Below are 27473 nucleotides of genomic sequence, written 5' to 3'. Positions count from 1 at the left end.
TATGGAAAATTTTAACATATGTAAATTTATTTTATTTGCAGCTGCCATCATTACTTGAGGAAAAATAACTTACAAGCCACTTTTCCCCCTATTGCCTAGAGTAGTAAAACAAGGAATGCTTCATTTTCCTCCCTTAATTTCTACACACCTCCTTTTGCATCTAGGATTTCTATGAGAAGTCAAAAAGTAATAATGTAGAATTGCTTCAAAATGTTATCCTAACAGCACTCAAGAAGTTTGAGGGCCAGCTGCAGTGGCTCATGCCTATAACCCCAGCACTTTGAGAGGCCTAGGTGGGAGGATCACTTGAGGCTAGGAGTTTGAGACCAGTCTAGGCAGCATAGTGAGACCCCTGTCTCAAAAAAAAAAAAAAAAAGTTTTGAAATGCCAAGGGCCACTAACAGATAAATTGAAGTATTTGAATCACTTAACTTTTATTAGATACATTACTCTCAAATATGATATTTACTTATTTGTTAAATGTATTTGTCCTCTAAAATAAAAGAAATTAAATTCAAGTTGAATGGACTTTGGATGGTAAGTGCACCTTTGAACACATAAATATTTCTGACATAAAAATTACTCATCTTTCCTCTTTGTAAAATATTATCAATAGAAACACAAAACAAAAGGTTGTCAAGTTCTATATCCAACAATATGATCTCCTATCAGTATAAATAGATGTTATGAGACAGGCTTACAATTTCTGTGTACTTACAAAACACTGCTATGGAGCTATTAGCTATGTTTTAGGGTGCATTCCCAAAGAAGACACCTTCACCAAAATGGTATTCATGAAAAGTATAGGCTAGAGAATACACTGTTTTTTATTAAATGGTGTATCATATTAAAGATCCAACTAAATCTGTGATCTCTATCACAAAGCCTTCTCTGACTTCTTCCTCCCCACTCAGATGTTCTCTTATGTTCCCTTTCTCCCTTCTTTTAACCCCCATTATAATTTATTTTTACATCTTTTGTGGTTATTGTCATCTTTTAATAATGCATTGCAATAGTTTAAGTAAATGTCTCACCTTTCATATTATATTCATATTAAGTAGACTCTTACATATTTTTCATTCTTCAGTTTAAATATTAGAGTGCCTTACATATCTGTTGCTTATAAAATATTTTGGTACTTTATTTTTAATTTTAGACCTTCATGCCATATTACTTTTTTTTTTTTTTTTTTTTTTTTTTTTTTTTTTTTTTTTTTTTTGAGACGGAGTCTCGCTCTGTTGCCCAGGCTGGAGTGCAATGGCCGGATCTCAGCTCACTGCAAGCTCCGCCTCCCGGGTTTACGCCATTCTCCTGCCTCAGCCTCCCGAGTAGCTGGGACTACAGGCGCCCGCCACCTCGCCCAGCTAGTTTTTTGTATTTTTAGTAGAGACGGGGTTTCACCGTATTAGCCAGGATGGTCTCGATCTCCTGACCTCGTGATCCGCCCGTCTCGGCCTCCCAAAGTGCTGGGATTACAGGCTTGAGCCACCGCGCCCGGCCCATGCCATATTACTTTTATTGTTCTTAAATAGGTTTTAATTTTTACCCTTGTTTCTCAAAAATAAACTATAAGTCCCTTGAGGCCTAGGGCAATCTTCTAATACTTCTATACTTTCAGATTTCTTGGCACAGGAAGTGCTAAGAAGGAGTGTTTAATTCAATTGATGAAATGTTGTGAAAGGCTTGTCTAACAAATATTTCAGAACACAGCTAGCAGCCATCTCCTGGTCAAAGGAATCAAATTCCATAAAATTTGCTTACCATGGCATTGACATTAGCGTGATCCCCTTTCCTATTCCGAATCTGAATACAGGATATTGGCAAATTCAGTCCTACCCCAGTGGCAAGATTTCGCAGGTCAGCAGCATTGTACTCCCGACGCAACAGCAAACTGTTATTATCAGAACCAAGTCCCAGAGAGGCCCGATACAGATAAGTCTGAGAAAGTCTCTCAACTGTAGTGACATCTACGGTGGCTGATGTCATGTAAGGATTTGAAACCGTCTTCCTTCCATACCTCAGATCCTCTGTAGAGCAACAGCAGCTCTGAGAGCAACAACCTGGGCTCTGGAGCAACTTGGTACACACGAAGAAAAGTAAGCACCCCAGAAATAAAAAGGAAATACAAGCCAAGGCAATTACTAAATACAAGTTCTGGGCAGAAAGCTGCCCTCCTGGTTCCCAGACATCTTCAAAGTCTGGAAGTAACTGAGGAACAGAGTTACTCAACAGCACACCCAGAGTGACAGAGGAGGAAAGTGGTGGGTCTCCATGGTCCCGAACCACTACCACCACGCTCTGCTTAACTGCATCAGTGGGAAGAACTAAACGAGCAGTACGGAGTTCACCTATATTGGCTGAAATTCTAAAAAGACTAGAGTCAGACGCCCGGGAGATGTGGTAGGAAAGCCAGGCATTAGAACCACTGTCTGCATCCTCTGCTACTACTTTTGTGACCAAGTGTCCAGTCCTGGCAGAGCGGGGCACAATTTCCACAGGGACAGAACCATTTCTGGGCGAGGGAAACAAGATAACCGGATAATTATCATTCCTATCAACCACAAACAAGTTTATAGTCACTGTTGCACTTCTGGGAGGAATGCCACTGTCCCGGCCTTCTACTTGGAAGTGAAACCCCCTGAGCTGCTCAAAGTCAAAGGAAGTTTTGGCAGTGATAGCCCCACTGGATGATTCCACTGCCACCAAGCTAGAGGCTGGTGGCCCTTCAGAGATAACATCCAACAGCTCATAAGAGACAAGGCCATTCTTCCCCAGGTCAGGGTCCTGGGCAAACACTTGGCCTAGAGAGGCCCCAGGGCCATTGTTTTCAGCAACGAAAAGTTCCTGCTGCGGTTGAGGAAAGCTTGGTGTATTGTCATTCACATCAGCAACTGACACAGTGATTGTCCTTCGGGTGCTAAGTGGGGGTGAGCCACTATCTGAGGCTGTGATCAGGACTTGGTATTCACTGATCTGTTCCCGGTCCAGGGGCCCATCAATCAGCAGGCTGTAGTAGTTGTCAAAGGAAGCCGTCAGCTGAAAAGGGCCTCCACTAGACATGCCACAAATGACCCTACCATTAGAACCGAGGTCTTCATCCTTTACATTAAAGAGAGCAATCACTGTGCCAGGAGCAGCGTCCTCCGGTACTGGGTTCCAAAGAGTCATGAAGTCTAGTTCGGGGGCATGATCGTTCACGTCAGTCACCTCCACCAGCAGTTTAGCGGTGCTAGCTAAACCAAAGACACCTTCGTCCCTCGCCTCAATGTATGCCTCCAAGAGCGTTTCCGGCGGACCTAGTGAAGCAGCTACTTGCACCTCTCCACTTTTAGGGTGCACATGAAAGCGGTGTCGCAACTCTGCTTGCGTGCTATTGCTTAGGGAGTATCGGACTTCCCCATTGGACCCTTCATCTGGATCCAAGGCTTGAACTCGGAATAACACAGTCCCATTGGGTGCAGTCTCTGGAACCTTGGTGCGGTATACGGAGCGCTCAAATACAGGCGCGTTGTCATTTGTGTCCACCACTATGATGGTGACTTGTGCGTCTCCTGAGCGGGCAGGTAGCCCGCCGTCCCGAGCTGTAAGCACCAGCAGGTGGGTGGCGCGCTGTTCGCGATCCAGTGCTTTCTCCAACACCAACTCCGGGTATTCGCTGCCGTCAACCCGCGATCCCATGTCCAGGCGAAAGTGCTGACTGGGGCTTAGGCTGTAGCTTAGTATCCCATTGCTTCCCTCGTCGTCATCTTGGGCATTCGGGAGAGTAAAGCGGGCTCCGGGCGTCAGGAACTCGGGGATGTGCAGCTGCACGTCGCCGGCAGGAAAGAGAGGTGAGTTGTCATTGGTGTCCAGGACGTGAACCCGAATCTTGTGCAGCTCCAGCGGGTCCTCGAGCACCACGTCGTAGGTCAAGACGCAGGCAGCTTTGCCCCTGCACAGCCGCTCGCGGTCCGCCGGTTCTCTGACCACCAAGTTGCCGCTGGCTAGGTCCACCCTGAAGTAGAGCTCGCGGTGGCTGGAAAGGAAGCGAAAGTTCCGCGAGGACAGAGCGGCCGCTGGCAGCCTCAAGTCCGCGGCGACATTGCCTACAGCTACGCCCCGCTCCGTCTCCTCCGGCACTGAGTACTCGAGCTGTCCCGCGGCAGCGCCGCAGGAAACCCACAAACATAGAACTGCCACCCCCCAGCCCACCATCCTCCCTCTGGGCGTCCACGTTCCACCAACACGCTATACCAACAGTGACCCAGGACCATGCTCCGGACTCCTGGAGAGCACGAGCCGCGGGGAAGAGCACGCTCCTGCCGGCCGTCACTGCTGCGGGCTAGATACTCAGCGACCGCCGACGTTGCCGTTCCCGAACGCCGGCATTGCCGGGGCTGGCCAGCTGGGAGCAGGGCTTGCTAGGCTGGAGGCTGGGTAGCCGTCTGGGAAAGCGGAACCGGCCGAGTGTTGAGGAGCGCAGCGCCGCCTAGGGGTGCAGAGACGAGGCTGCCCGCCCAGGCGCAAGAGGTGCCCACGTCTCCAGTAGCAGCCGGCTGGGGTCTCGCCCACAGCGCTGGCCGCGGGCGCAGGGCGGAGCCTGGGAGACGCCCCGAGACACTAACTCGTCTCTGCTTAAACGGTGTTTTCTAGGACAACGCCCTGAGGCTGCCTAGATCTTAACCTCCACAACTTCTGCCTGCAGACTGCTGGTAACTGAGGCTGAGCCCCGCTGGGCTCCTCCTGCCACCCTTTGGGAGCCGCGCGTCGGAGCTGGACGCTCTGATCCCTGCGCACCTCTCCCGCGGAGAGGGCGGGACTCCGCGTGGAGCTGCCGGGCGAGAGGCGGGACCGTGAACGTGAGCTACCACACCTTCTAGGCTTAAGGAAACAGGAGCCCCCCAAAACAAGTGCTGCGGGGCTTTCTGCGTTGGATCCTGCTGCGGAGCTTTCCGCGCTGGGTCCTGCTGCGGGTTGAAGTCTGTCCTGCACCCTCTTGTATCCCAGGAGCCGCCAAGAGTGCAATAGAGACGACAAGGAGGGGAAGAAGGTTGGGGAATAGTGTCTGCATCAAACTGCCTCCGGACTCTGGTTTTTCGAGGCAGCGGAGTCAGCGAGCTCAAGGCTGTTTTGCGTGACAGCAGTTTCTCCTTCTCCAAGAGGCTCTATTTGGGAGTGCTTTGCAAACGGCCCTTGACGATCTGGGTGAAAGAGGAGGTTATAAACCAGTCAATACCAATAACTAGAAACTCAGACTTGACGACCCGTCCCCAAAGAGGACGTGAGAAGAAGGGGAGGGAAAAGTACTAAGATACTCATCAGAGTTTGACCAGGAAACTACTCTGTACACTTTCTTTCTGTAAATATTTAGAAAACACCATGAGGCGGGATAAGAATAGGCCAGATATCCATCCTTTCTCCAGCCTCGCTTTTTTTTTTCTTATTATTATACTTTAAGTTCTAGGGTACATGTGCACAACGTGCAGGTTTGTTATATATGTATACGTGTGCCATGTTGGTGTGCTACACCCATTAACTCGTCACTTACATTAGGTATTTCTCCTCGCTTTTAATTTGGTCTTCTGCATGGATATTGGGACAGTGATCAGTTCTGTGAGAAACATCTCCGAGCCACAACTGATACACCCAAATTCTGCCTAACATCCTACAGCCAGTTCCTTTCCCTAAGAAGGAGGCAAGCCAAAAGGAGACTCACTGACTATTGACTCTTAAGCACTAAATTCCTCATTCAAATCCTTCTCTTAATACAATTGCAATATGTTCAAAGCCCCAATAATGAAAAATTTGGAAGGCAAAACCTGAACACAGATCAAGAATTAAAGTTTCCAGGACATATTTTCTGGTAGAAACCTGCCTAAAAGTATCGATAATTATTGAAGCTGGGGGTGATGGTGCATTGGGGTCAATTACACAATTCTCTCAACTTTTGTGTATGTTTCGAATTTTTTTCCCTCCCTCCCTCCCTCTTTCTTGCCTTCCTGCCTGCCTGCTTTCCTTCCTTCCTTCCTTCCTTCCTTCCTTCCTTCCTTCCTTCCGAGATGGGAGTATTGCTTTTTTGTCCAGTCTGGTCTCAAACTCCTGTGCTCAAGCGATCCTTCCATCTCAGCTCAGCCTCCTAAAGTGCTAGGATTACAGACATGAGCCAATGCACTCACTGCATTTTTTTTAACTTTTTTTTCTTTTCTTTTTTTTTTTTTTTTTTTTTTTGGAGACAGGGTCTCGCTCTGTCACCCAGGTTGGAGTGCAGTGGCGCGATCTCGGCTCCCTGCAACGTCCCCCTCCCAGGTTCAAGCGATTCTCTTGCCTCAGCCTCCCAAGTAGCTAGGACTATAGGCGCGCACCACCACGCTTGGCTAATTTTTGTATTTTTATTATAGATGGGGTTTCACCATGTTGCTCAAGCTGGTGTCCAACTCCTGACCTCAAGTGATCCGCCGGCCTCGGCCTCCTAAAGTGTTGGGATTACTGGCGCGAGCCCCGCACCACCTCGCTTGGCATCAGCCTGCATATTTCTACGGGCGCGGTGGCTCAAGCCTGTAATCCCAGCACTTTGGGAGGCCGAGACGGGTGGATCACGAGGTCAGGAGATCGAGACCATCCTGGCTAACACGGTGAAACCCCGTCTCTACTAAAAAATACAAAAAACTAGCCGGGCGAAGTGACGGGTGCCTGTAGTCCCAGCTACTCGGGAGGCTGAGGCAGGAGAATGGCGTGAACCCGAGAGGAGGAGCTTGCAGTGAGCTGAGATCTGGCCACTGCACTCCAGCCTTGGTGACAGAGCAAGACTCCGTCTCAAAAAAAAAATTAAAAATTGCTGATTAAAATGGTGGGGAGAGGGGTAGCTCTGGTATTCTCTTTTTAACATTAAGAGTGGGATTGATAACTCCAGTGTTCCACTAAAAACCAGTTACCTCCCTGAACACACAAACCCATTCCTTATCTCTTCCAGGGAACTAGAAAGGGCACACTGTGATATAAGGCAATGTAAGTAGTAAATGCCCCCTGGCTAGTTTACCTTTTTGAATTAAGAAATCAAAAAAATCATTGACACCAAGTCTCAGATAAAATTAAAGGAGGAAAGATGTCAGCCTATTAGGTAGAGTCAAAAGTACAGACCTCATTAGATCTCACCAAGATGCAAAACAGCCCATAAAAATTGAACTTATTCTTCACCAAATTTCAAAACCAAAACTAATTTTCTGCTTCAGTGCCAGAGATTAGGATTTACATTTCTTCATTTTAAATTAATGCTGCTAAGCAAGCTAACTGCTTTGGAATGAAAGTTTATTCTTTCTGCCTTAAACAAATGAAATACAACTGTAAAGATGTGCCCAACTTTTAGGCCCCTTACTTTTAGGTCTGCAGCCAAGCCTCCAATTATACCAGGTTTAGAAATTCTGAGCAGCATCTAGAGGGATAGTATGTGTGGATACACATTAGGGCATGAGGAAAAAGGAAAAATGCATACAGAGAACAGCATGGGAAATCTTCACAGAAACTCCTCCTTCACACGCTTCTCAGATTTTTGGCTTCCCTTTTTCCATTTCTCTATTTAAACTGCCACTGATGTCTATTTTCAGAAGATTTCATTTGTGGAAAGAATGAAGAAAGCATCCACCCAGTAGGATTTGTCCCACCATATGCCTCCTTAACTTTTGGCATAACATTACATTCTTATTCAAGTAAACTGGGATTTGTGAGAAAGCAACATTTAAGAGAGAAGGATATCCCAAAGATAAGGGAGGCTAAAGATTTTTGCCTTTTGGATAAAATGACCAGATAAACATTAAAATTATGAATTAACAAAACTTCTCTTTAGCAGGACTTTTCATTGCTGATATTTCATTTTGTCCTTTTTTTGAGGCAGAATCTCACTTCATCGTCCAGGCTGGAGTGCAGTGGTGTGAAGATGGCTCACTGCAGCCCCTACTTCTCTGGGCTCAGGTGATCCTCCCACCACAGCTTCCCAAGTAGCCAGGATTACAGGCACACACTGCCACATCCAACTAATTTTTAAAAATATTTTGTAAAGACAGAGTCCCACTATGTTGCCCAGGCTGATCTTGAACACCTAGGCCAAGCACCCCCATGCCCAGCTAATTTTTTTTTACTTTTTGTAGAGATAAGGTCTCACTATGTTGCCCAGCTGGTTTCAAACTCCTGGGCTCAAATGATCCTTTCACCTTAGCCTCCCAAATTGCTGCAGTAGATGTGAGATACTGCATCTGATCAAAAATTTATCTTTCTATAAATTTTTTTTTTATTTCACCTTCAAAATGTGACCCTACAAACTTAAAATCATACTCCCATTGGTCAAATAAGTGCTGACATGAGAAGACCTAGCTCTTTTATCCTAAATACTACACATGTAGTAATAGAGTCCAAAACTGCAGTCCAACAACCGTTCTTATGGCCCACCTGTTATCCTTGATATGCCATTGGCTAAAGACAAACTAGACTTCCACTACTGGAAGTAAAAGTCTGAAGTTTATTTGTATCTCAAAATTTTTTCTTGAATGATGTCTTTGGATTTTTTCCCCCTTATCCATGTATTTGGTCTCTTTGAAGACATCTATTAGTAGCATGCTGTACCTCCTTTTTCTGTATTCCAAAGCTATAGCTTTCCCTCCAATTCTTTTAAATTCTTTATTCTTTTCCACTTTTTTTTCTCAACCTTGTCACGTGTTTCTTTTTGTTCTTGACTGTATGGAAGCAGAGGCTGTTCACTTTTTTACTGCTTGCAGTATAGCCATATTTACTGTTTGATGGAATGGCTTATGTGTGCCATAGTTTTAATATATCTTCAACTGATGAAAACTGGAGGCTGCAGGGCAACTTGTCATCCCGACTTTTCCCCTTACCTTGCCACATCCTTAGGTTCAATCTTGAAATAATGGTGCATCTGCTCACTATCAGATTTAGTCCTGCCTTCTCTTCTATTTTGTGTTGACAAATAGGATTATGAGAGAGTCCTGCCTTTAGCCTCTGTACCTAGATCTTTTTGTTCCAAAACTAGGAGTCATTGGTTTTGCATCTCAGTGAGAATCACTACTCTAGAAAACACCAATCTACCAGCCCTTTCCAAGATCTCCAGTGAAAGGCATCCTCTCCTAGCATTTTCATATCTTGGTCCAATCTTCATGGCACTTAGTAGCTTATCTTCATGTACATCATGGTTGAGGTTCAAATGTTTTACAGAGTTTCATCAAAGATGTGACTTTATTTTTTTGTCTGCTCTACTTTTTGTTGTTTTTGATGAGTTTCATGGAGGATAAGAGACATTTAAATATGCATTTTCTTTTATCTATATTTGGTAGAAATACCACTTTTTGCTTAGTGGGATTTCTACACTTTGAAGGTATGTGGGAAAGTTACAATCTTTATACTTATTTTTTAAACTAATCATTTTATTGAACTCTTTTTTAGGTCTATATTGGTTCTCTGGGATTTTACAAGTGTAAAATTATATTGACTGTAAGTTTTATCATGTAACATATATTTATCCTCCTTTCTAAAATCATATATATACTGTATATATACACGGATATCTATAAATATATATGTATAGATATTCACATATATATCGTATCTTGTGTTATCTAGAACATCCAAGTCAGTATTGAATAGTAGCCAAAAAGTGTCCTGTTATGCTTATAATTTTTATGGGAGTAATTCTTGTGCTTACTGTTTAAAATTGAGGTGGCCAGTGTTTCATGATAACTGTCAAATTTTTATTAAAGTCCCTTAAATAGCTACCATAGTGATGATCTGATGATACGTTTCTTATTACCTTTGAAACCATAATATAGTATGAACTCTCTTATAACATAGTAGAGCTTTTTTTACAGAATGTTGTATCAGCATATTTTTATTTCAGGTTAGGCACTATCTAATAATCTAATCTCAGGTAGAGTGGTTTGGTAGTGGTGGCAGGCCTCCCTTTTCAGACACTGTTGAGGAAAATTTTTATCTGCAGCACAGAGGAAAATCTAGTGTGAAGGTTTATCAAAACATAGAAATACGAAACTTGAATGTAGGCAAATATATTATGTGATTGGACCAGACAGATTAGCTCTTAATACAATGACGTTCAGCAAATTTGAGGTTTTTTCAAGTAAGTATAAAAGTCTAGGACTTTTTGATCTGTGGCTTAATATCATTTAGCAAAATTATATTTTTGCTTTATAGTTGTCCATCTATTGTGAAAAAACTGTGCTTTATGTCTGTCAAAAAAAATGCATTAGCTGGGTGTAGTGGTGTGCATCTATTGTCCTAGCCACTTAGGAAACTGAGGCAGGAAAAGTCCCTTGAGCCCAGGAGTTCAAGGTTAGAGTGAGCTATGATTGCCCCACTGCACCCCAGCCTAGACAACATAGCAAGACCCTAATTCTGAAAAAATAAACAAATACAATATTGTACTCTAGTACTACACGTGTAGTGTTTAGAATGAAAGGGCTAGATCACCTACTCTTGGAACTGATTTGATGAACCAAAGTATGACTTTAAGTTCACACCCATAATTCCAGCACTTTGGGAGGCCAAGATGAGTGGATCACTAGGTCAAGAGATAGAGACCATCGTGGCCAACATGGTGAAACCCTGTCTCTACTAAAAATATAAAAATTAGCTGGGTGTGGTGGTACGTGCCTGTAGTCCCAGCTACTCAGTAGGCTAAGGCAGGAGAATCGCTTGAACCTGGGAGGTGGAGGTTGCAGTGAGCCAAGATCAGGCTACTGCACTCCAGCCTGGTAGCAGAGCAAGACTCTGTCTCAAAGAAAAAAAAAAAAGACAACTTTTCACAACATAGTTAAAAAGCAGGAGGATAAAGTTAAAGTGTAGAACTTTTATTAGTTTTCCTTTTGTGGGTTTGTTTTTGTTTATGTTATCTGTTAAGTTGCCATCAATTTAAAATAATGGGTCATAAGATAAGTCATAAACCTCATGTAACCTCAAATCAAAAAACATACAATGGATACACAAAAAATAAAAAGCAAGAAATTAAATCATACCACCAGAGAAAATTATTTTCATGAAAAAGAAGATGAGAAGAAAAAAAGAAGGGAGAGATGACCATGAAACCACAAGAAAACAAGTTACAAAATGGCAGGAGTAAGTTCCTACTTAAATGAAAATACTGAATGTAAATGGACTAAACCCTCCAATAAAAAGACATAAAGTGACTGAATGGATGAAAAGACATGACCCAATGATCTGTTGCCCACAAGAAATACGTCACCTATGAAGATACACGTAGACTGGAAAATAAAGGGTTGGGAAAAGATATTCCTTGCTAATGGAAACAAAACAGGAGCAGGAGTAACTACACTTATAACAGATAAAATAGATCTCAAGACAAAAACTGTAAGAAGAGACAAAGAAGGTCTTTGTATAATGATAATGGGGTCAACTCAGCAAGAGAATACAATGATTATAAATATATATGCACCCACCATTGGAGCACCCAGATACAAAAAGGAAATAGTATTAGAGCTAAAAGAGATAGAGAGATCACAATACAATAATAGGTGGAGACTTCAACACCCCACTTTCAATATTGGACAGAACTCATAGACAAAAACTCAGCAAAGAAACTTCAGACTTGATCTGCACTATAGAACAAATTGACCTAATAGATATTTATGGAACATTTCATCCAACAGCTGCAGAATACACATTCTTCTCCTCAGCACATGAATCATTCTCAAGGATAGACCATACGCTATCCACAATACAAGTCCTAAAACATTTTTTTAATGATATCATATCAAGAATCTTCTCTGACCACAATGAAGTAAAATTAGAAATAAAAAATAGGAATTTTGGAAACTATACAAACACATGGAAATTAAACAATATGCTCCTGAATGACCAGTGGGTCAATAAAGAAATTTAAAAGGAAATTGAAAATTTGATTCAAACAAATGATAATGGAAACACAACATACCAAAACCTATGGGATACAGTGAAAGCAGTACTATTAGAGGGAAATTTATAGCTGTAATTGCCTACATTGGAAAAGAACGAAAACCTCAATTAAATAACCTAACTGTATATCCTAGAGAACTAGAAAAGCAAGAGCAAACTGAATCCAAAATTAGTAGAGAAAATAATAAAGATCGAAGCAGAAATATATTTGAAATGATGAAAATACAAGAGATCAACAAAACAAAGTCAATCTTTTGAAGAGATAAATAAAATTGACAAACTTTTAAACAGACTAATGAAGAAAACAAGAGAGAAGACCCAAATAAATAAAATCAGAGCTGAAAAATGAGCCATTACAATGGATTCTGCAGAAATTCAAAGGATCATTAGTGGCTATGATGAGCCACTATATGCCAATATATTTAAAAATCTAGAGGAAATGGATAAATTCTTAGACACATACAACTTACCAAGGTTGAACTATGAAGAAATTAAAACCTAACCAGACCAATAACAAGTAATTAGATCAAAATTGTAACAAAAATCTCCCAGCAAAGTAAAGCCTGGGACCCACTGGCTTCACTGCCAAATTCTACCAAACATTTAAAGAAGAACTAGTACCACCCTACTCAAACTATTCCAAAAAGTAGAGGAGGGGTTAACTTCCAGGCTAATTCTATGAGGCCAGTATTATCCTGATGCCAAACAACGACACATCAAAATAAAATAAAACTGCAGGCCAATATATCTGGCATATTGATGCAAAAGTCCTCAACAAAATACTAGCAAACTGAATTCAACAATACAGTTAAAAGATCACTTATTATGACCAAGTGGGATTTATCCCAGGGATATGAGGATGATTCGGCATACACAAATCAATTAATATGATACATCATATCAATAGAATGAAGACCAAAAACCATATATCATTTCAATTGATGCTGAAAAAACATTTGATAAAATTCAAAATCCTATTATGATAAAAGCCCTCAAGAAAATTGGCATAGAAGGGACATGCCTCAAAGTAATAAAAACCATCTATGACAAACCCACAGCCAACATCATACTGAATGGGGAAAAGTTGAAAGCATTCCCCCTGAGACCTGGAATAAGTCAAGGATGTCCATTTTCACCACTTCTATTCAACATAGACACTGAAAGTCCCAGTCAGAGAAATCAGACAAGAGGAAGAAATAAAGGGCATCCAAATTGGAAAAGAGGAAGTTAAACTGTTGCTGTTCACGGACAATATGATCATGTACTCTGAAAACCCTAAAGACTCATCCAAAAAGCTCCTAGAGCTGATAAATGAATTCAGTAAAGTTCCAGGATACAAAATCAATGCACACAAATCAGTAACACTGCTATACATCAACAATAACCAAGCTTAGAATCAAATTAAGAACTCAATCTCTTTTACAACAGCTGCAAAAAAACCCCCAAAATACTTAGTGTGATGGTAATACTGACTGTCAACTTGATTGGGTTACAGGATGCAAAGTATTGTTCCTGGGTGTATCTGTGAGGGTGCTATCAAAGGAGATTAACATTTGAGTCAGTGGACTGGGAAGGGCAGATCCACCCTCAATCTGGGTGGGCACAATCTAATTAGCTGCCAGCGCAGCCAGAATAAAAACAGGCAGAAGAACGTGGAGAGATTGGACTGACTTAGCCTCCCAGCCTACATCTTTCTCCTGCGCTGAATGCTTCCTGCTCTTAAACATTGAACTCCAAGTTCTTCAGCTTTGGGACTTGGATTAGCTTGCTTGCTCCTCAGCTTGCAGATGGCCTATTGTGGGACCTTGTGATCATGTGAGTTAACATTCCTTAATAAACTCCCCTTTATATATACATCTATCCTATTAGTTCTGTCCCTCTAGAGAGCCCTGACTAATACAGATTTTGGTCCCAGCAGTGGTTCTAGAGGAACAGAATATTAAGGATGGAGTTCTTTCATTGGTTTTGGGGTTTCTGGAGTTGGCTGCTTAATATGATTAGACCCAAAAATGCTAAGGACTGTACTTCTAATAGTATGGAGAATACTGATAGTCCTTGGCATGAACTGTTTACAGAGTTATGTAAAATAAATTCATCTGATGCTCCTGATTCACCGCTCATGAGAGGCAAGTTTAGTAACTCTATATATAATACTTTTGACCATATGTGGGGAACCAAGGAACATAATGAAGTTGGTTGGTTGCTCCTAAGTTCACTGGACAAAGTGAGGTAAGAAAATGATGTACTTAGGGATTCTAATTCCTGGCTTCAGAAGCAGATACTGAGCCTCAAATCTGCTAAGATTTCCCTGAGTGAGAGTCTTATCTCCCGTAGAGAAAGAGCTAAAATTGCGGGAAGTCAGACACAAGTTTTTATACCAGTGGCTGACCTGAAATGAACGGTGCATGCACAGCCTTGCCAGGTGTCCACTGTTGAAGCGGGGGCATTGATTGGAAAAGAATGAGACCCTGAAATTTGGAATGGGGACATGTGAAAGGACCCTGATGAAGCTGGGGACACTGAGATTGTAAATTCTGATGAACCTTTTTTTTTGCCAGAAGAAACTGTTTTCTCATCCCCAGTAGTGGCAACATGCCCTCCCCAACTCACACTGCTATCACCCTTTTCACTTATGTCTGAGGAGATAAATCCTGCACTGCCTGAGGCAACAGTGATGGCCTCCCCTGAGGCGGTTGCCAGGCAAGATAATGTTGATTCTTCTCAGGATCCACCCCCTACCACCACTGTTTGCTTCTAGACCTATAACTAGACTAAAGTCCCAGGAGGGCCCTAGGGGTGAGGCTCAGAGTGTGACCCACGAGGAGGTGTGCTACACTCAAAAAGAACTGCTTGCGCTTTCTAATTTATATAAGCAAAAATCTGGAGGACAGGCATAGGAATGGATATTAAGGGTGTGGGATAATGGTGGAAGGAATATAGATCTAAGGCATTGGATCAGGCTGAATTTATTGATTTGGGCAGATTAAGCAGGGATTCTGCATTTAATGTTGCAGCTCGGGGAGTTAAAAAATGTTCTAATAATTTATGTGCTTGGTTAGCTGAAATATGGATTAAAAGATGGCCCACTGTGAGCAAGCTGGAAATGCCCGATCTCCCTTGGTTTAATGTAGAGGAAGGGATCCAAAGGTTTAGGGAGATTGGGATGGTGGAGTGGATTAGTCACTTTAGACCTACTCATCCCAGCTGGGAGGGTCCAGAAGATATACCCTTAACTAATACTTTGCAAAATAGATTTGTGAGGGGAGCACCTGCATCCTTGAAGAGCTTTGTGATTGCTCTTCTCTGTATACCAAATTTTACAGTAGGAACCACAGTTACTCAACTACAAAATTTAAATGCAATGGGAATAATTGGATCTTGGGGTGGCAGGGGCCACTCAGCTGTCAAAGGCAAGGTGAACGTAACTATCATAATGGACAGCAGAGGCAAAAGAGCAATCAGAATAGTCTGACTCATGTAGATCTCTGGCATCAGTTATTAATCATGTGTTCCTAGAAGTGAAAATGATAGGAAGCCTACTGAGTTTTTATTTAATTTATATAAGCAGAAAACTTCCAGGTCAAGTGGACAAAAGACTAATTTGAATTATAAAAACAGAGAATCACAGCCCCTCAATCAATTTCCAGACTTAAACCAGTTTACAGACCTAGAATCCCTTGAATGAAGGGGAGGCTGGGTCCCCTTGAGGAAGGACCCCACTACACTGACAACAATTTATGCTGTTAATCTTTCTCCCATCCTTCCCCATGGAGACCTATGGCTTTTTACCAGAGTAACTGTGTATTGGGAAAAGGGAAATGATTGACATGTCAGGGATTACTGAACACTGTCTCTGAGCTGACGCTGACTCCAGGGGACCCAAAACGTCATTGTGGTCCTCCAGTTAAAGTAAAGGCTTATGGAATTTTAGCTCAAGTCTGACTTACAGTGGGTCCAGTGGGTCCCTGGACTCGTCCTGTGGTCATTTCCCCAGTGCCAGAATGCATAATTGGCATAGGCATACTTAGCAGCTAGCAGAACCCCCACATTGGCCCCCTGACTGGTAGGATGAGGGCTATTATGATGGGAAAGGCCAAATAGGAAGGCCAATTATGGCTGCCTCTACCTAGAAAAATAGTATATCAAAAACAATGTCACATCCCTGGAGGGGTTGCAGAGATTAGTGTCACCATTAAGGACTCAAAAGCTGCAGGGGTTGTGATTCCCACCACATCCCCATTCAGTTCTCCTATTTGACCTGTGAAGAAGACAGATGGATCTTGGAGAAAGACAGTGGATTATCATAAGCTTAATCAAGCAGTAACTCCAGTCGCAGTTACTGTACCAGATGTGGTTTCATTGCTTTAACAAATTAACACATCTCCTGGTACCTGGTATGCAGCCATTGATTTGGAAAATGCCTTTTTCTCCATTCCTGTCCATAAGGCCCACCAGAAGCAATTTTACTTTGGCTGGCAAGGTCAGCAAAATACCTTTACCATCCTACCTCAGGGGTATATCAACTCTCTGGCTTTGTGTCATAATCTTTTTTTTTTTTTTTTTTTTTTTTTGAGACGGAGTCTTTGCTCTGTCGCCCAGGCTGGAGTGCAGTGGTGCGAACTCGGCTCACTACAAGCTCCGCCTCCTGGGTTTACACCATTCTCCTGCCTCAGCCTCCCGAGTAGCTGGGACTACAGACGCCCGCCACCTCACCCGGCTAGTTTTTTGTACTTTTAGTAGAGACGGGGTTTCACCGTGTTAGACAGGATGGTCTCGATCTCCTGACCTCGTGATCCGCCCGTCTCGGCCTCCCAAAGTGCTGGGATTACAGGCGTGAGCCACCGCGCCCGGCTTTTTCGTGTCATAATCTTGTTTGGAGAGACCTTGATTGATTTTCCCTCCCATAGTATATCACACTGGTTCATTACATTGATGACATTTTGTTGATTGGATCCAGTGAGTGAGAAGTAGCAAACACACTGGGCTTATTGGTGAGACATTTGCATGCCAGAGGATGGAAAATAAATGACTAAAATTCAGGAACCTTCTACCTCAGTAAAATTTCTAGGGGTCCAGTGGAGTGGGGTCTCTCAAGATATTCCTTCTAAGGTGAAGGATAATTTCCTGCATTTGGCCCCTCCTACAACCACAAAAGAGGCTTATTTGGGCCTATTTGGATTTTGGAGACAATACACTCCTCATTTGGGTATATTACTCCTGCCCATTTATCGAGTGACCCAAAAGGCTCTCACTTTTGAATGGAGTCCAGAACAGGAGAAGGCTCTACAACACGTCCAGGCTGCTGTGCAAGTTGCTTTGTCATTTGGGCCATATGACCCAGCAGATCCAATGTGCTTGAGGTGTCAGTGGCAGATAGGGATGCTGTTTGGAGCCTTTGGCAGGCCCCCATAAGTGAATCACAGTGGAGACCTCTAGGATTTTGGAGCAAGGCCCTTCCATCTTCTGCAGCTAACTACTGTCCTTTTGAGAGACAGCTCTTGGCCTGTTACTGGGCTTTGGTGGAAACTGAACATTTGACTATGGGTCATCAAGTCACCAAGCAACCTGAACTGCCTATCATGAACTGGGTGCTTTCTGACCCATCTAGCCATAAAGTGGGGCATGCACAGCAGCATTCCATCATCAAATGGAAGTGGTATATATGTGATCGGGCTCAAGCAGTTCCTGAAGGCACAAGTAAGTTACATGAGGAAGTGGCTCAAATGCCCATGGTCTCACTCCTGCCACCCTGCCTTCTCTTCCCCAGCTTGCATCAATGGCCCCATGGGGAGTTCCCTATGATCAGTTGACAGAGGAAGCAAAGACTAAGGCCTGGTTCACAGATGGTTCTGCATGATATGCAGGCACCACCTGAAAGTGGACAGCTGCAGCACTACAGTCCCTTCCAAGGACATACCTGAAGGACAGCAATGAAGGGAAATCTTCCCAGTGGGCAGAACTTCAATCGGTGCACCTGGTTGTGCACTTTTCATGGAAGGAGAAATGGCCAAATGTGCAATTATATACTGATTTATGGGCTGTAGCCAGTAGTTTGGCTGGATGGTCAGGAACTTGGAAGAAGCATGATTGGAATTTTGGTGACAAAGAAATTTGGGGAAAAGGTATGTGAATGGACCTCTCTGAGTGGTCAAAAACTGTGAAGATATTTGTATCCCATATGAGTGCTCACCAATGGGTGGCCTCAGCAGAGGAGGATTTTAATAATCAAGTGGATAGGATGGCTCGTTCTATGGACACCACTCAGCCTCTTTCCCCAGCCACCCCGTCATCACCCAATGGGCCCATGAACAAAGTGGCCATGGTGGCAGGGATGGAGGTTACGCATGGGCTCAGCAACATGGGCTTCCACTCACCAAGGCTCACCTGGCTGTGGCCACTGCTGAGTGCCCAATTTGCCATTAGCAGAGACCAACACTGAGCCTTTGATATGGCACCATTCCTCAGGGTGATCAGTCAGCTACCTAGTGGCAGGTTGATTATATTGGACCTCTTCCATCATGGAAAGGGCAGCGGTTTGTCCTCACTGGAATAGACACTTACTCTGGATATGGGTTTGACTATCCTGAACACACTGCTTCTGCCAAGACTACCATCTGTGGACTCATGGAATGCCTTATACACCATCATGGTATTCCACATAGCATTGCCTCTAACCAAGGCACTCACTTTACAACTAAAGAAGTGCAGCAGTGGGCTCATGCTTATGGAATTTACTGGTCTTACCATGTTCCCCATCATCCTGAAGCAGCTGGGTTGATAGACTGATGGAGTGGCCTTTTGAAGTCACAATTACAATGTCAACTAGGTGACAATACTTTGCAGGGCTATGGCAAAATTCTCCAGAAGGTTGTGTATGCTCTGAATCAGCGTCCAATATATGGTACTGTTTCTCCCATAACCAGAATTCATGGGTCCAGGAATCAAAGGGTGGAAATGGAAGTGGCACCACTTACCATCACCCCTAGTGACCCACTAGCAAAATTTTTACTTCCTGTCCCTGTGACATTATGTTCTGCTGGCCTAGAGGTCTTAGTTCCAGAGGGAGGAATGCTACCACCAGAAGACACAACAACGATTCCATTAAACTGGAAATTAAGATTGCCACCTGGACACTTTGGGCTCCTCCTACCTTTAAACCAACAGCCTAAGAAGGAACTTACAGTGTTGACTGGGGTGACTGTCCCAGACTCTCAAGATGAAATCAGTCTACTACTCCACAATGGAGGTAAGGAAGAGTATGCATGGAATACTCGAGATCCCTTAGGTGTCTCTTAGTATTACCATGCCCTGTGATTAAGGTTAACGGGAAACTACAACAGCACAATCCAGGCAGGACTACAAATGGCCCAGATCCTTTGGGAATGAAGGTTTGGGTCACTACACCAGGAAAAAAACCACTACCTGCTGAGGTGCTTGCTGAAGGCAAAGGGAATACAGAATGAGTAGTAGAAGAAAGTAGTCATCAATACCAGCTACAAACTACACGACCAGTTGCAGAAATGAGGACTATAATTGTCATGAGTATTTCCTCCTTCTTTGTTAAAAACATGTTTGTGCATTTATATACTTCTACTAAGAAAATATCTGCATTTTATCTCCTTTTTCATTTATCATGTGACATAAGATTTATTGACTTCATATCAACATTTAAATGTTAACTTTATGTAATAGCATTTGGGTTAGGAATTAGTGCACTCTTGGTTGTATGAAAGATAGTTGTATTATGTTGGGAATAATTATGACCTTGTTGTCTTAATTTGAAGATTATCTGTAATTTCAGGAGGTGTGTATGGGTTCACGTTGACAAGGGGTGGACTTGTGATGGTTAATACTGAGTGTCAACTTGATTGGATTGAAGGATGCAAAGTATTGTTCCTGGGTGTGTCTGTGAGGGTATTATCAAAGGAGATTAACATTTGTGTCAGTGGACTGGGAAAGACACACTTACCCTCAATCTGGGTGGATGCGATCTAATCAGCTGGTAGTGCAGCCAGAATAAAAGCAGACAGAAGAACGTGGAGAGATTAGACAGGCTTAGCCTCCCAGCCTACATCTCCCGTGCTGGATGCTTCCTCCCTTTGAACATCGGATTCCAAGTTCTTCAGCTTTGGAACTCAGATCGGATTCCTTGCTCCTCAGCTTGCAGATGGCCTGTTGTTGAGCCTTGTGATTGCATGAGTTCATACTCCTTAATAAACTCCCCTTTATATACACATCTAGCCTATTAGTTCTGTCCCTCTAGAGAACCCTGACTAATACACTTAGGAACACACTTAACCAAGGAGGTGAAAGATCTCTACAAGGAAAACTACAAAACACTGCTGAAAGAAATCACAGATGACACAAACAAATGGAATATATTCCATGTTCATGGATGGGAAGAATCAATACTGTGAAACTGACCATAGTGTCAAAAGCAATCTATAGATTCAATGCAATTCCCAGCAAAATGTCATTATCATTCTTCACAGGACTAGAAAAACACAGTCCTAATGTTCATATGGAACCAAGAAAGAGCCCACATTCCCAAGGCAATACAAAATAAAAAGAAGAAATCTGAAAGCATCACATTACCTGACTTTAAATTATACTAAAAGGCTATAGTTATCAAACCAGCATGGTACTGGTATAAAAATAGGCACACAGACCTATGAAACAGAACAGAGAACCAAGAAATAAAGTCAAATACTTACAGCCAACTTATCTTTACAAAGCATACAAAAACAAAGTGTGGAACGGATGCCTTATTTAAGAAATGGTGCTGGGATAACCGGCAAGCCTCACGGAGAAGAATGAAACTGGATCCTCATCTCTCACTTTATACAAAAATCAACTCAAGATGAATCAAATACTTAAATCTAAAACCTGAAACTATAAAAATTCTAAAATATAACAGCAGACAAACTCTTCTAGACATTGGCTTAGGCAAAAAATTCATGACTGAGAACCCAAAAGAAAGTGTAACTACAACAAAAATAAATAAATGGGACCTAATTAAACTAAAAAGCTTCTGCACAGAAAAGAATTAGCAAAGTAAACAGACAACCCACAGAGTGGGAGAAAACATTCACAATCTCTGCATCAGACAAAGGACTAATATCCAGAACCTACAAGGAACTCAAACAAATCAGTAAGAAAAAAATATCCCATCAAAAAGTGGGCTAAGGACATAAATAGACAATTCTCAAAAGAAGATATGCAAACAGCCAACAAACATATGAAAAAAATGCTCAACATCACTAATTATCAGGAAAATGTAAATTAAAACAATAATGTGATACCACCTTACTCTTGCAAAAATGGCCATAATAAAAAAATAATAGATGTTGGCCAGAATGTGGTGAAAATGGAACAGTTTTACACTGCTGGTGGGAATGTAAACTAGTACAACCACTATGGAAAACAGTGTGGTGATTCCTTAAAGAACTAAAAGTAAAACTACCATTTGATCCAGCATTCCCACTACTGGGTATCTACCCAGAAGAAAATAAGTCATTATATGAAAAAGACACTTGAATACACATGCTTATAGCAGCACAATTCGCAATTGTAAAAATACGGAATCAGCCCAAATGGCCATTAATCAACAAGTGTATAAAGAAATTGTGGTATATATAAATATATATAATACACCATGAAATACTAGTCAGCCATAAAAAGGAATGAAATAATGGCATTCTCAGCAACCTGGATGGAACCAGAGACCATTATTCTAAGTGAAGTAACTCAGGAATGGAAAACCAAACACCACATGTTCTCATTCATAAATGGGAGCTAAGCTATGAGGATGCAAGGCATAAGAATAATACAATGGACTTTGGGGACTCGGGGGAAAGGGTGGGAAGGGGGTGAGGAATAAAAGACTACAAACTGGGTACAATGCATACTGCTCGGGTGATGGATGCACCAAAATCTCAGAAATCACCACTAAAGAAAGAACTTATTCATGTAACCAAATACTGTTCCCCAAAAACCTATTGAAATAAAAAAAGTTAAAGTATACTATAATTTTTTAAAAGTGTATCATATTTGTAGCTGTTACATTGTGAATAGGACAAAAATAATCAAATAATTTTCCATTATTTAAGAGATATTATCCAATGCAGCAAGGAAGTCACATCATTGACAAACAGGTCAAGATTCAATGTCTTTGTCATTTTACTCTATATTATTTGTTAAGATAAATGAAAATACTAACAGACATTCATGTGAGAACTACACTTGTCAATTACAACCATAGATAGGTCATGGATAGAAAAGTTCAGCAAAAATCGAGGAAAACATTCTATGATAATTGATAATAGGGAGAATTATATGTTTTATTACTATTTTTAAACTATTTACCAAACATCCTTTATATCAGTGAAATTTATAATATATGTATATGCATACATATATATGCACATATATGTGTATTAAGCATTTACCAGGCCAACATCAGCATCCCAATTCCACTTATTAGAAAAGTTTCTTGCTCTAGTTTAAAGTGAACAACACAGTAGAACTATTATCTATGGTACCTTCTCAGAACTATAATGCAAGGAATAATATTTTAAGTTTGATCAGATGAATTCCACTAATACGTATTGTGCTGAATTTTTCCGACTGTACTACTGTTTCTATAAGTAACCACAATCCTTCCTATATTTTTGAAAATACTTGTTTTTTAAAATGCATCCTTTCTTCAATAAAAATGCTGTCTTTATTGTATACTAAAATTCCTAATGCATAATGAGACACTACCTTACTCCTGCAAGAATGACCATAATTTAAAAATCAAAAAGGAATAGTTGTTGGCATGAATGTGGTGAAAAGAACACTCTTTTATACTGTTGGTGGGAATGTAAACCAGCACAACCACTATGGAAAACAGTTTGGAGATTTCTTAATGTTATAGAAGTAGAGCTATTATTTGATCCAGCAATCCCACTATCAGGTATCTACCCGAAGGAAAAGAAGTCATTATATGAAAAAGACACATGCGCAAGCCATGTTGATAGCAGCACAATTCACAATTGCAAAAATATGGAACCAACCTAAATGCCCATCAGCCAACAAGTGGATAAAGAAAATGTGGCATATATACACTATGCAATACTACTCAGCCATAAACTAAATAAAATAATAGCTTTTGCAGCAGCTTGGGTGGACCTGGATGCCACTATTCTAAGTGAAGTAACTCAGAAATAGAAAATCAAATATTGTATATTCTCACATACAAGTGGGAGCTAAGTATGAGAATGCAAAGACTTAAGAATGATATAATGGATTTGGGGGACTTGGAGGGAAGGGTGGGAGGGGAGTTAGAGATAAAAGACTACACATATTAAGTATGGTGTACACTGCTTGGGTGACAGTTGCACCAAAATCTCAGAAATCACCACTAAAGAATTTGTCCATACGACTGAAAACAACCTGTTCCCCAAAACTGTTGAAATTTTAAAAACCCTAAAAAATCTGGGTATAAAAGGAACATACCTCAACATAGTAAAAGCCATATATGACAGACTCGCAGCTAGTATCATACTGAGTAGGCAAAACTCAAAGCCTTTTCTCTAGGATCTAGAATATGACAAGGATGCCCACTTTCACCACTGTTACTCAACATAGTACTCTTAGCTAGAGCAATTAGACAACAGAAAGAAATAAAGGGTTTCCTAGGCCAGGCGAAGTGAGTTACACCTGTAATCCCAGCACTTTGGAAGGCTGAAGAGGGAGGATTGCTTGAGCCCAGGAGTTCGAGACCAGCTTAGGCAACAAAGCAAGGCCTCATCTCAAAAACAGAGAGAGAGAGAGAGAAGACATAAAGGACATCCAGATTAGAAAGGAAGAAATCAAATTATCCTTGTTTGCAGATGATATAATCTCATTTTTGAAAAATCTAAAGACCCCAAAAAACTATTATAACAATAAATTCAGTAAAGTTGCCAGATACAAAATCAACATAAAAAAAATTAGTAGTATTTCTATATGTCAACAGTGACAATCTGAAAATGAAATTAAAAAGTAATACCATTTAAAATAGCCATGAATAAAATTAAATACCTAGGAATTAATCAAAGAAGTGAAAGATCTCTACAATGAAAAATGTAAAACGCTGATGAAAGAAATTGAAGAGGACACCAAAAAAGATATTCCATGTTTACGGATTGGAAGAATCAACATTGTTAAAATGTTCATACGACCCAAAGTAATCTACAACTTCAATGCAATCCCTGTCAAAATACTGTGGACATTTTTCACAGAAATAGAAAAGACAATCTGAAAATTTATATGGAACTACTAAATAGCCATAATACCTAAAGATATCTTGAGCAAAAAGAACAAAACTGGAAGAATCACATTACCTGACTTCAAATTATATCATAGAGATATAGTAACCAAAACAGTACAGTACTGGCATAAAAACAGACACATAGACTAATGGAACAGAATAGAGAACCAAAAAATAAATCCACATACCTATAGTGAACTCATTTTTGACAAAGGTGCCAAGAACATACACTCGAGAAAAAGCAGTCTGTGCTGGGAAACTAGATAGCCATATGCAGAGGAATGAAACTAGACCCCTATCTCTCACCATATACAAAAATTGAATTAAAATAGATTAAAGACTTAAATCTAAGACATTAAACTATAAAACAACTACAAGAAAACATTGGGGAAACTCTCCAGGACATCGGTCTGGGCAAAAATTTCTTGAGTAATACCCCGTAAGCACAGGGAACCAAAAGAAAAAATAAATATATGGGATCACATCAACTTAAAAACCTTCTGCACAGCAAAGCAAGCAATCGACAAAGTGAAGAGACAACACACAGACTGAGAGAAAATATTTACAAACTACCTATCTAACAAGTGATGAATAACCAGAATATAGAAGGAGCTCAAACAACTCTATAGAAAAAAAAAAATCTAATAATCAATTTTAAAATGGGCAAAAGAGTTGAATAGATGTTTCTCAAAAGAGGACATACAAATAGCAAACAGGTATATGAAAAGACACTCAACATCACTGATAATCAGAGAAATGCAAATCAAAACTACAGTGAGATATCATCTTACCACAGTTAAAATGGCTTTTATCCAAAAAACAGGCAATCAAAAATGCTGGAAAGATATGAAAAAGAGGGAACGTTTGTACACTGTTCGTGGGATAGTACAAGCACTATGGAGAACAGTTTGGAGTTGCCTCAAAAAGCCAAAAATAGAGCTACCAAGTGATCCAGAAACCCCACTGCTAGGTATATAACCAAAAGAACGGAAATCAGTATATTGAAGAGATAACTGCACTCCCATGCTCCTTGCAGCAATGTTCACAACAGCCAAGATTTGGAAGCAGCCTACATGTCCATCATCAGATGAATGGATAAAGAAAATGGGCCGGGCGCAGTGGCTCACGCCTGTAATCCCAGCACTTTCAGAAGCTGAGGTGGGCAGATCACCTGAGGCCGGGAGTTCGAGACCAGCCTGACCAACATGGAGAAACCCTGTGTCTACTAAAAATACAAAATTAGCCAGGTGTGGTGGCACAAGCTTGTAATCCCAGCTACCTGGGAGGCTGAGGCAGGAGAATCGCTTGAACCCATGAGGCAGAGGTTGCGGTGAGCCAAGATTGCACCATTGTACTCCAGCCTGGGTGACAAAAGTGAGACTCCGTCTAAAAAAATAGAAAAGAAAATGTGGTACATATACACAATGGAGTACTATTCAGCCATAAAAAAGAAGAAGATCCAGTCATTTGCAACAACCTGGATGAAACTGGATGTCATTATGTTATAAGTGAAATAAGCCAGGCACAGAAAGACAAACATCATATGTTCTTACTTATTTGTGGTACCTAAAAATCAAAACGAGGCCAGGTATGGTGGCGCATGCCTGTAACCCCAGCACTTTTGGAGGCTGAGGTGAAAGGATCACTTGAGCGCAGGAATTCAAGATCAAACTGGGTAACAAAGTGAGACCTCATCTCTACAAAAAAAAAATCAAAAAAGTAGCTGGGCATGGCAGTACATGCCTGTGGTCCCAGCTATTCAGAAGGCTGAGGCAGGAGGATTGCTTGAGCCCAGGAGGTCAAGGCTGCAGTGAGTTCTGTTCATACCACTGCACTCTAGCCTGGGTGACACAGCAAGACCTGTCTCGAAAAGGAAAAAAACAAAAACAAAAACATTTGAACTCATGGAGATAAACAGTAGAAGAATGGTTAACAAAGGCTAGAAAGTTTAGTGGGGTGTGGATAGAAGGTGGAGATTTTTAATGAGGACAAAAAATAGAAAAAAATGAATAAGACATAGTATTTGATAGCAGAATAAAGTGACTATGGTCTAAATAATCTAGTTGTATATTTTAAAATAACTAAAAGAGCATAATTGGATTGTTTGTACAAAGAATAAATGTTTAAGGGAATGGCCATCCCATTTTCCATGATGTGATTATTGTGCATTGCATGCTTGTATCAAAATGTCTTATATACCCCATAAATATATACACCTATTATATACCCATAAAATTAAAAAAATTAAAACAACTATGAACACAGTAAACAGACAACCTACAGGACGGAAGAAAATATCAGCAAACTATGCATCCAACAAAGGTCTAATATCCAGAATCTATAAGGAACTTAAACAAATTAACAAGCAAAAACCAAACAACCTCATCAAAACATGGGCAAAGGGCTGGGCGCAGAGGCTCATGCCTGTAATCCTAGCACTTTGGGAGGCAAAGGCAGGTGCATCACTTAAGATCAGGAGTTCGAGACCAGCCTGGCCAACATGTCAAAACCCCATCTCTACTTAAAATACCAAAAAAAAAAAAAAAAAAAATAGCTGGGCTTTGTGGCATGTGCCTGCAGTCCCAGCTACTCAGGAGGCTGAGGCAGGAGAATTGCTTGAAACCAGGAGGCGGAGGTTTAGTGACAGAACAAGACTCTGTCTCAAAAAAAAGAAAAAAAAAAAAAGGCAAAGGACATAAACAGCCACTTCTCAAAAGAAGACATACACATGGACAATAAGCATATGATAAAAATGCTCAGCATCACTAATCATTAGATAAATGCAAATCAAAACCACAATGAGATACCATCTCACACCAGTCAGAACGGCTATTACTAAAAAGTCAAAAATAACAGATACTGGTGAGGTTGCAGAGAAAAGGGAATGCTTATACACTGCCAGTGGGAATGTAAATTAGTTCAGCCACTGTGGAAAGCAGTTTGAAGATTTCTCAAATAACTTACCATTCAAGCCAGCAAATCCCATAACTGTGTACATAACCAAAGGAATATAAGTCATTTTACTATAAAGACACATGCATGTGTATGTTCATCATGGCACTATTCACAATAGCAAAGACAGAGAATAATCCTAAATACCCATCAATGATGCACTGGATAAATAAAATGCAGTACGTTGGCCAGGTGCAGTGGCTCATGCCTGTAATCCCAGCACTTTGGGAGGCCGAGGTGGGCAGATCACCTGAGGTCAGGAGTTCAAGACCAGCCTGGCCAACATGGAGAAACCCCGTCT

The 27473-nt window shown here is 41.3% G+C and overlaps 1 protein-coding gene across 19 annotated transcripts in view; it reads right to left on the bottom strand.

Moving 5' to 3' along the window:
• The window catches only part of LOC112625707 (protocadherin alpha-C2), a 203975-nt gene that overhangs the window by 79300 nt on the left and 97202 nt on the right, over positions 1-27473 (bottom strand). The window contains exon 1 of one of the 19 annotated variants that reach the window (XM_025386859.1): positions 1762-4713. The exons of the other annotated variants lie outside the window; for them this stretch is intronic. Within the exon in view, the coding sequence (XP_025242644.1) occupies positions 1762-4194 (2433 nt within the window). The 5' untranslated portion in view covers positions 4195-4713. Of the gene's footprint in view, positions 1-1761; positions 4714-27473 lie in introns of those variants that run through there. 19 annotated transcript variants of the gene reach the window in all.

Source organism: Theropithecus gelada, chromosome 6 (genome assembly GCF_003255815.1).
Source record: "Theropithecus gelada isolate Dixy chromosome 6, Tgel_1.0, whole genome shotgun sequence".
NCBI classification, from domain to species: domain Eukaryota; kingdom Metazoa; phylum Chordata; class Mammalia; order Primates; family Cercopithecidae; genus Theropithecus; species Theropithecus gelada.
This window is presented reverse-complemented; position numbering and strand designations above follow the sequence as displayed.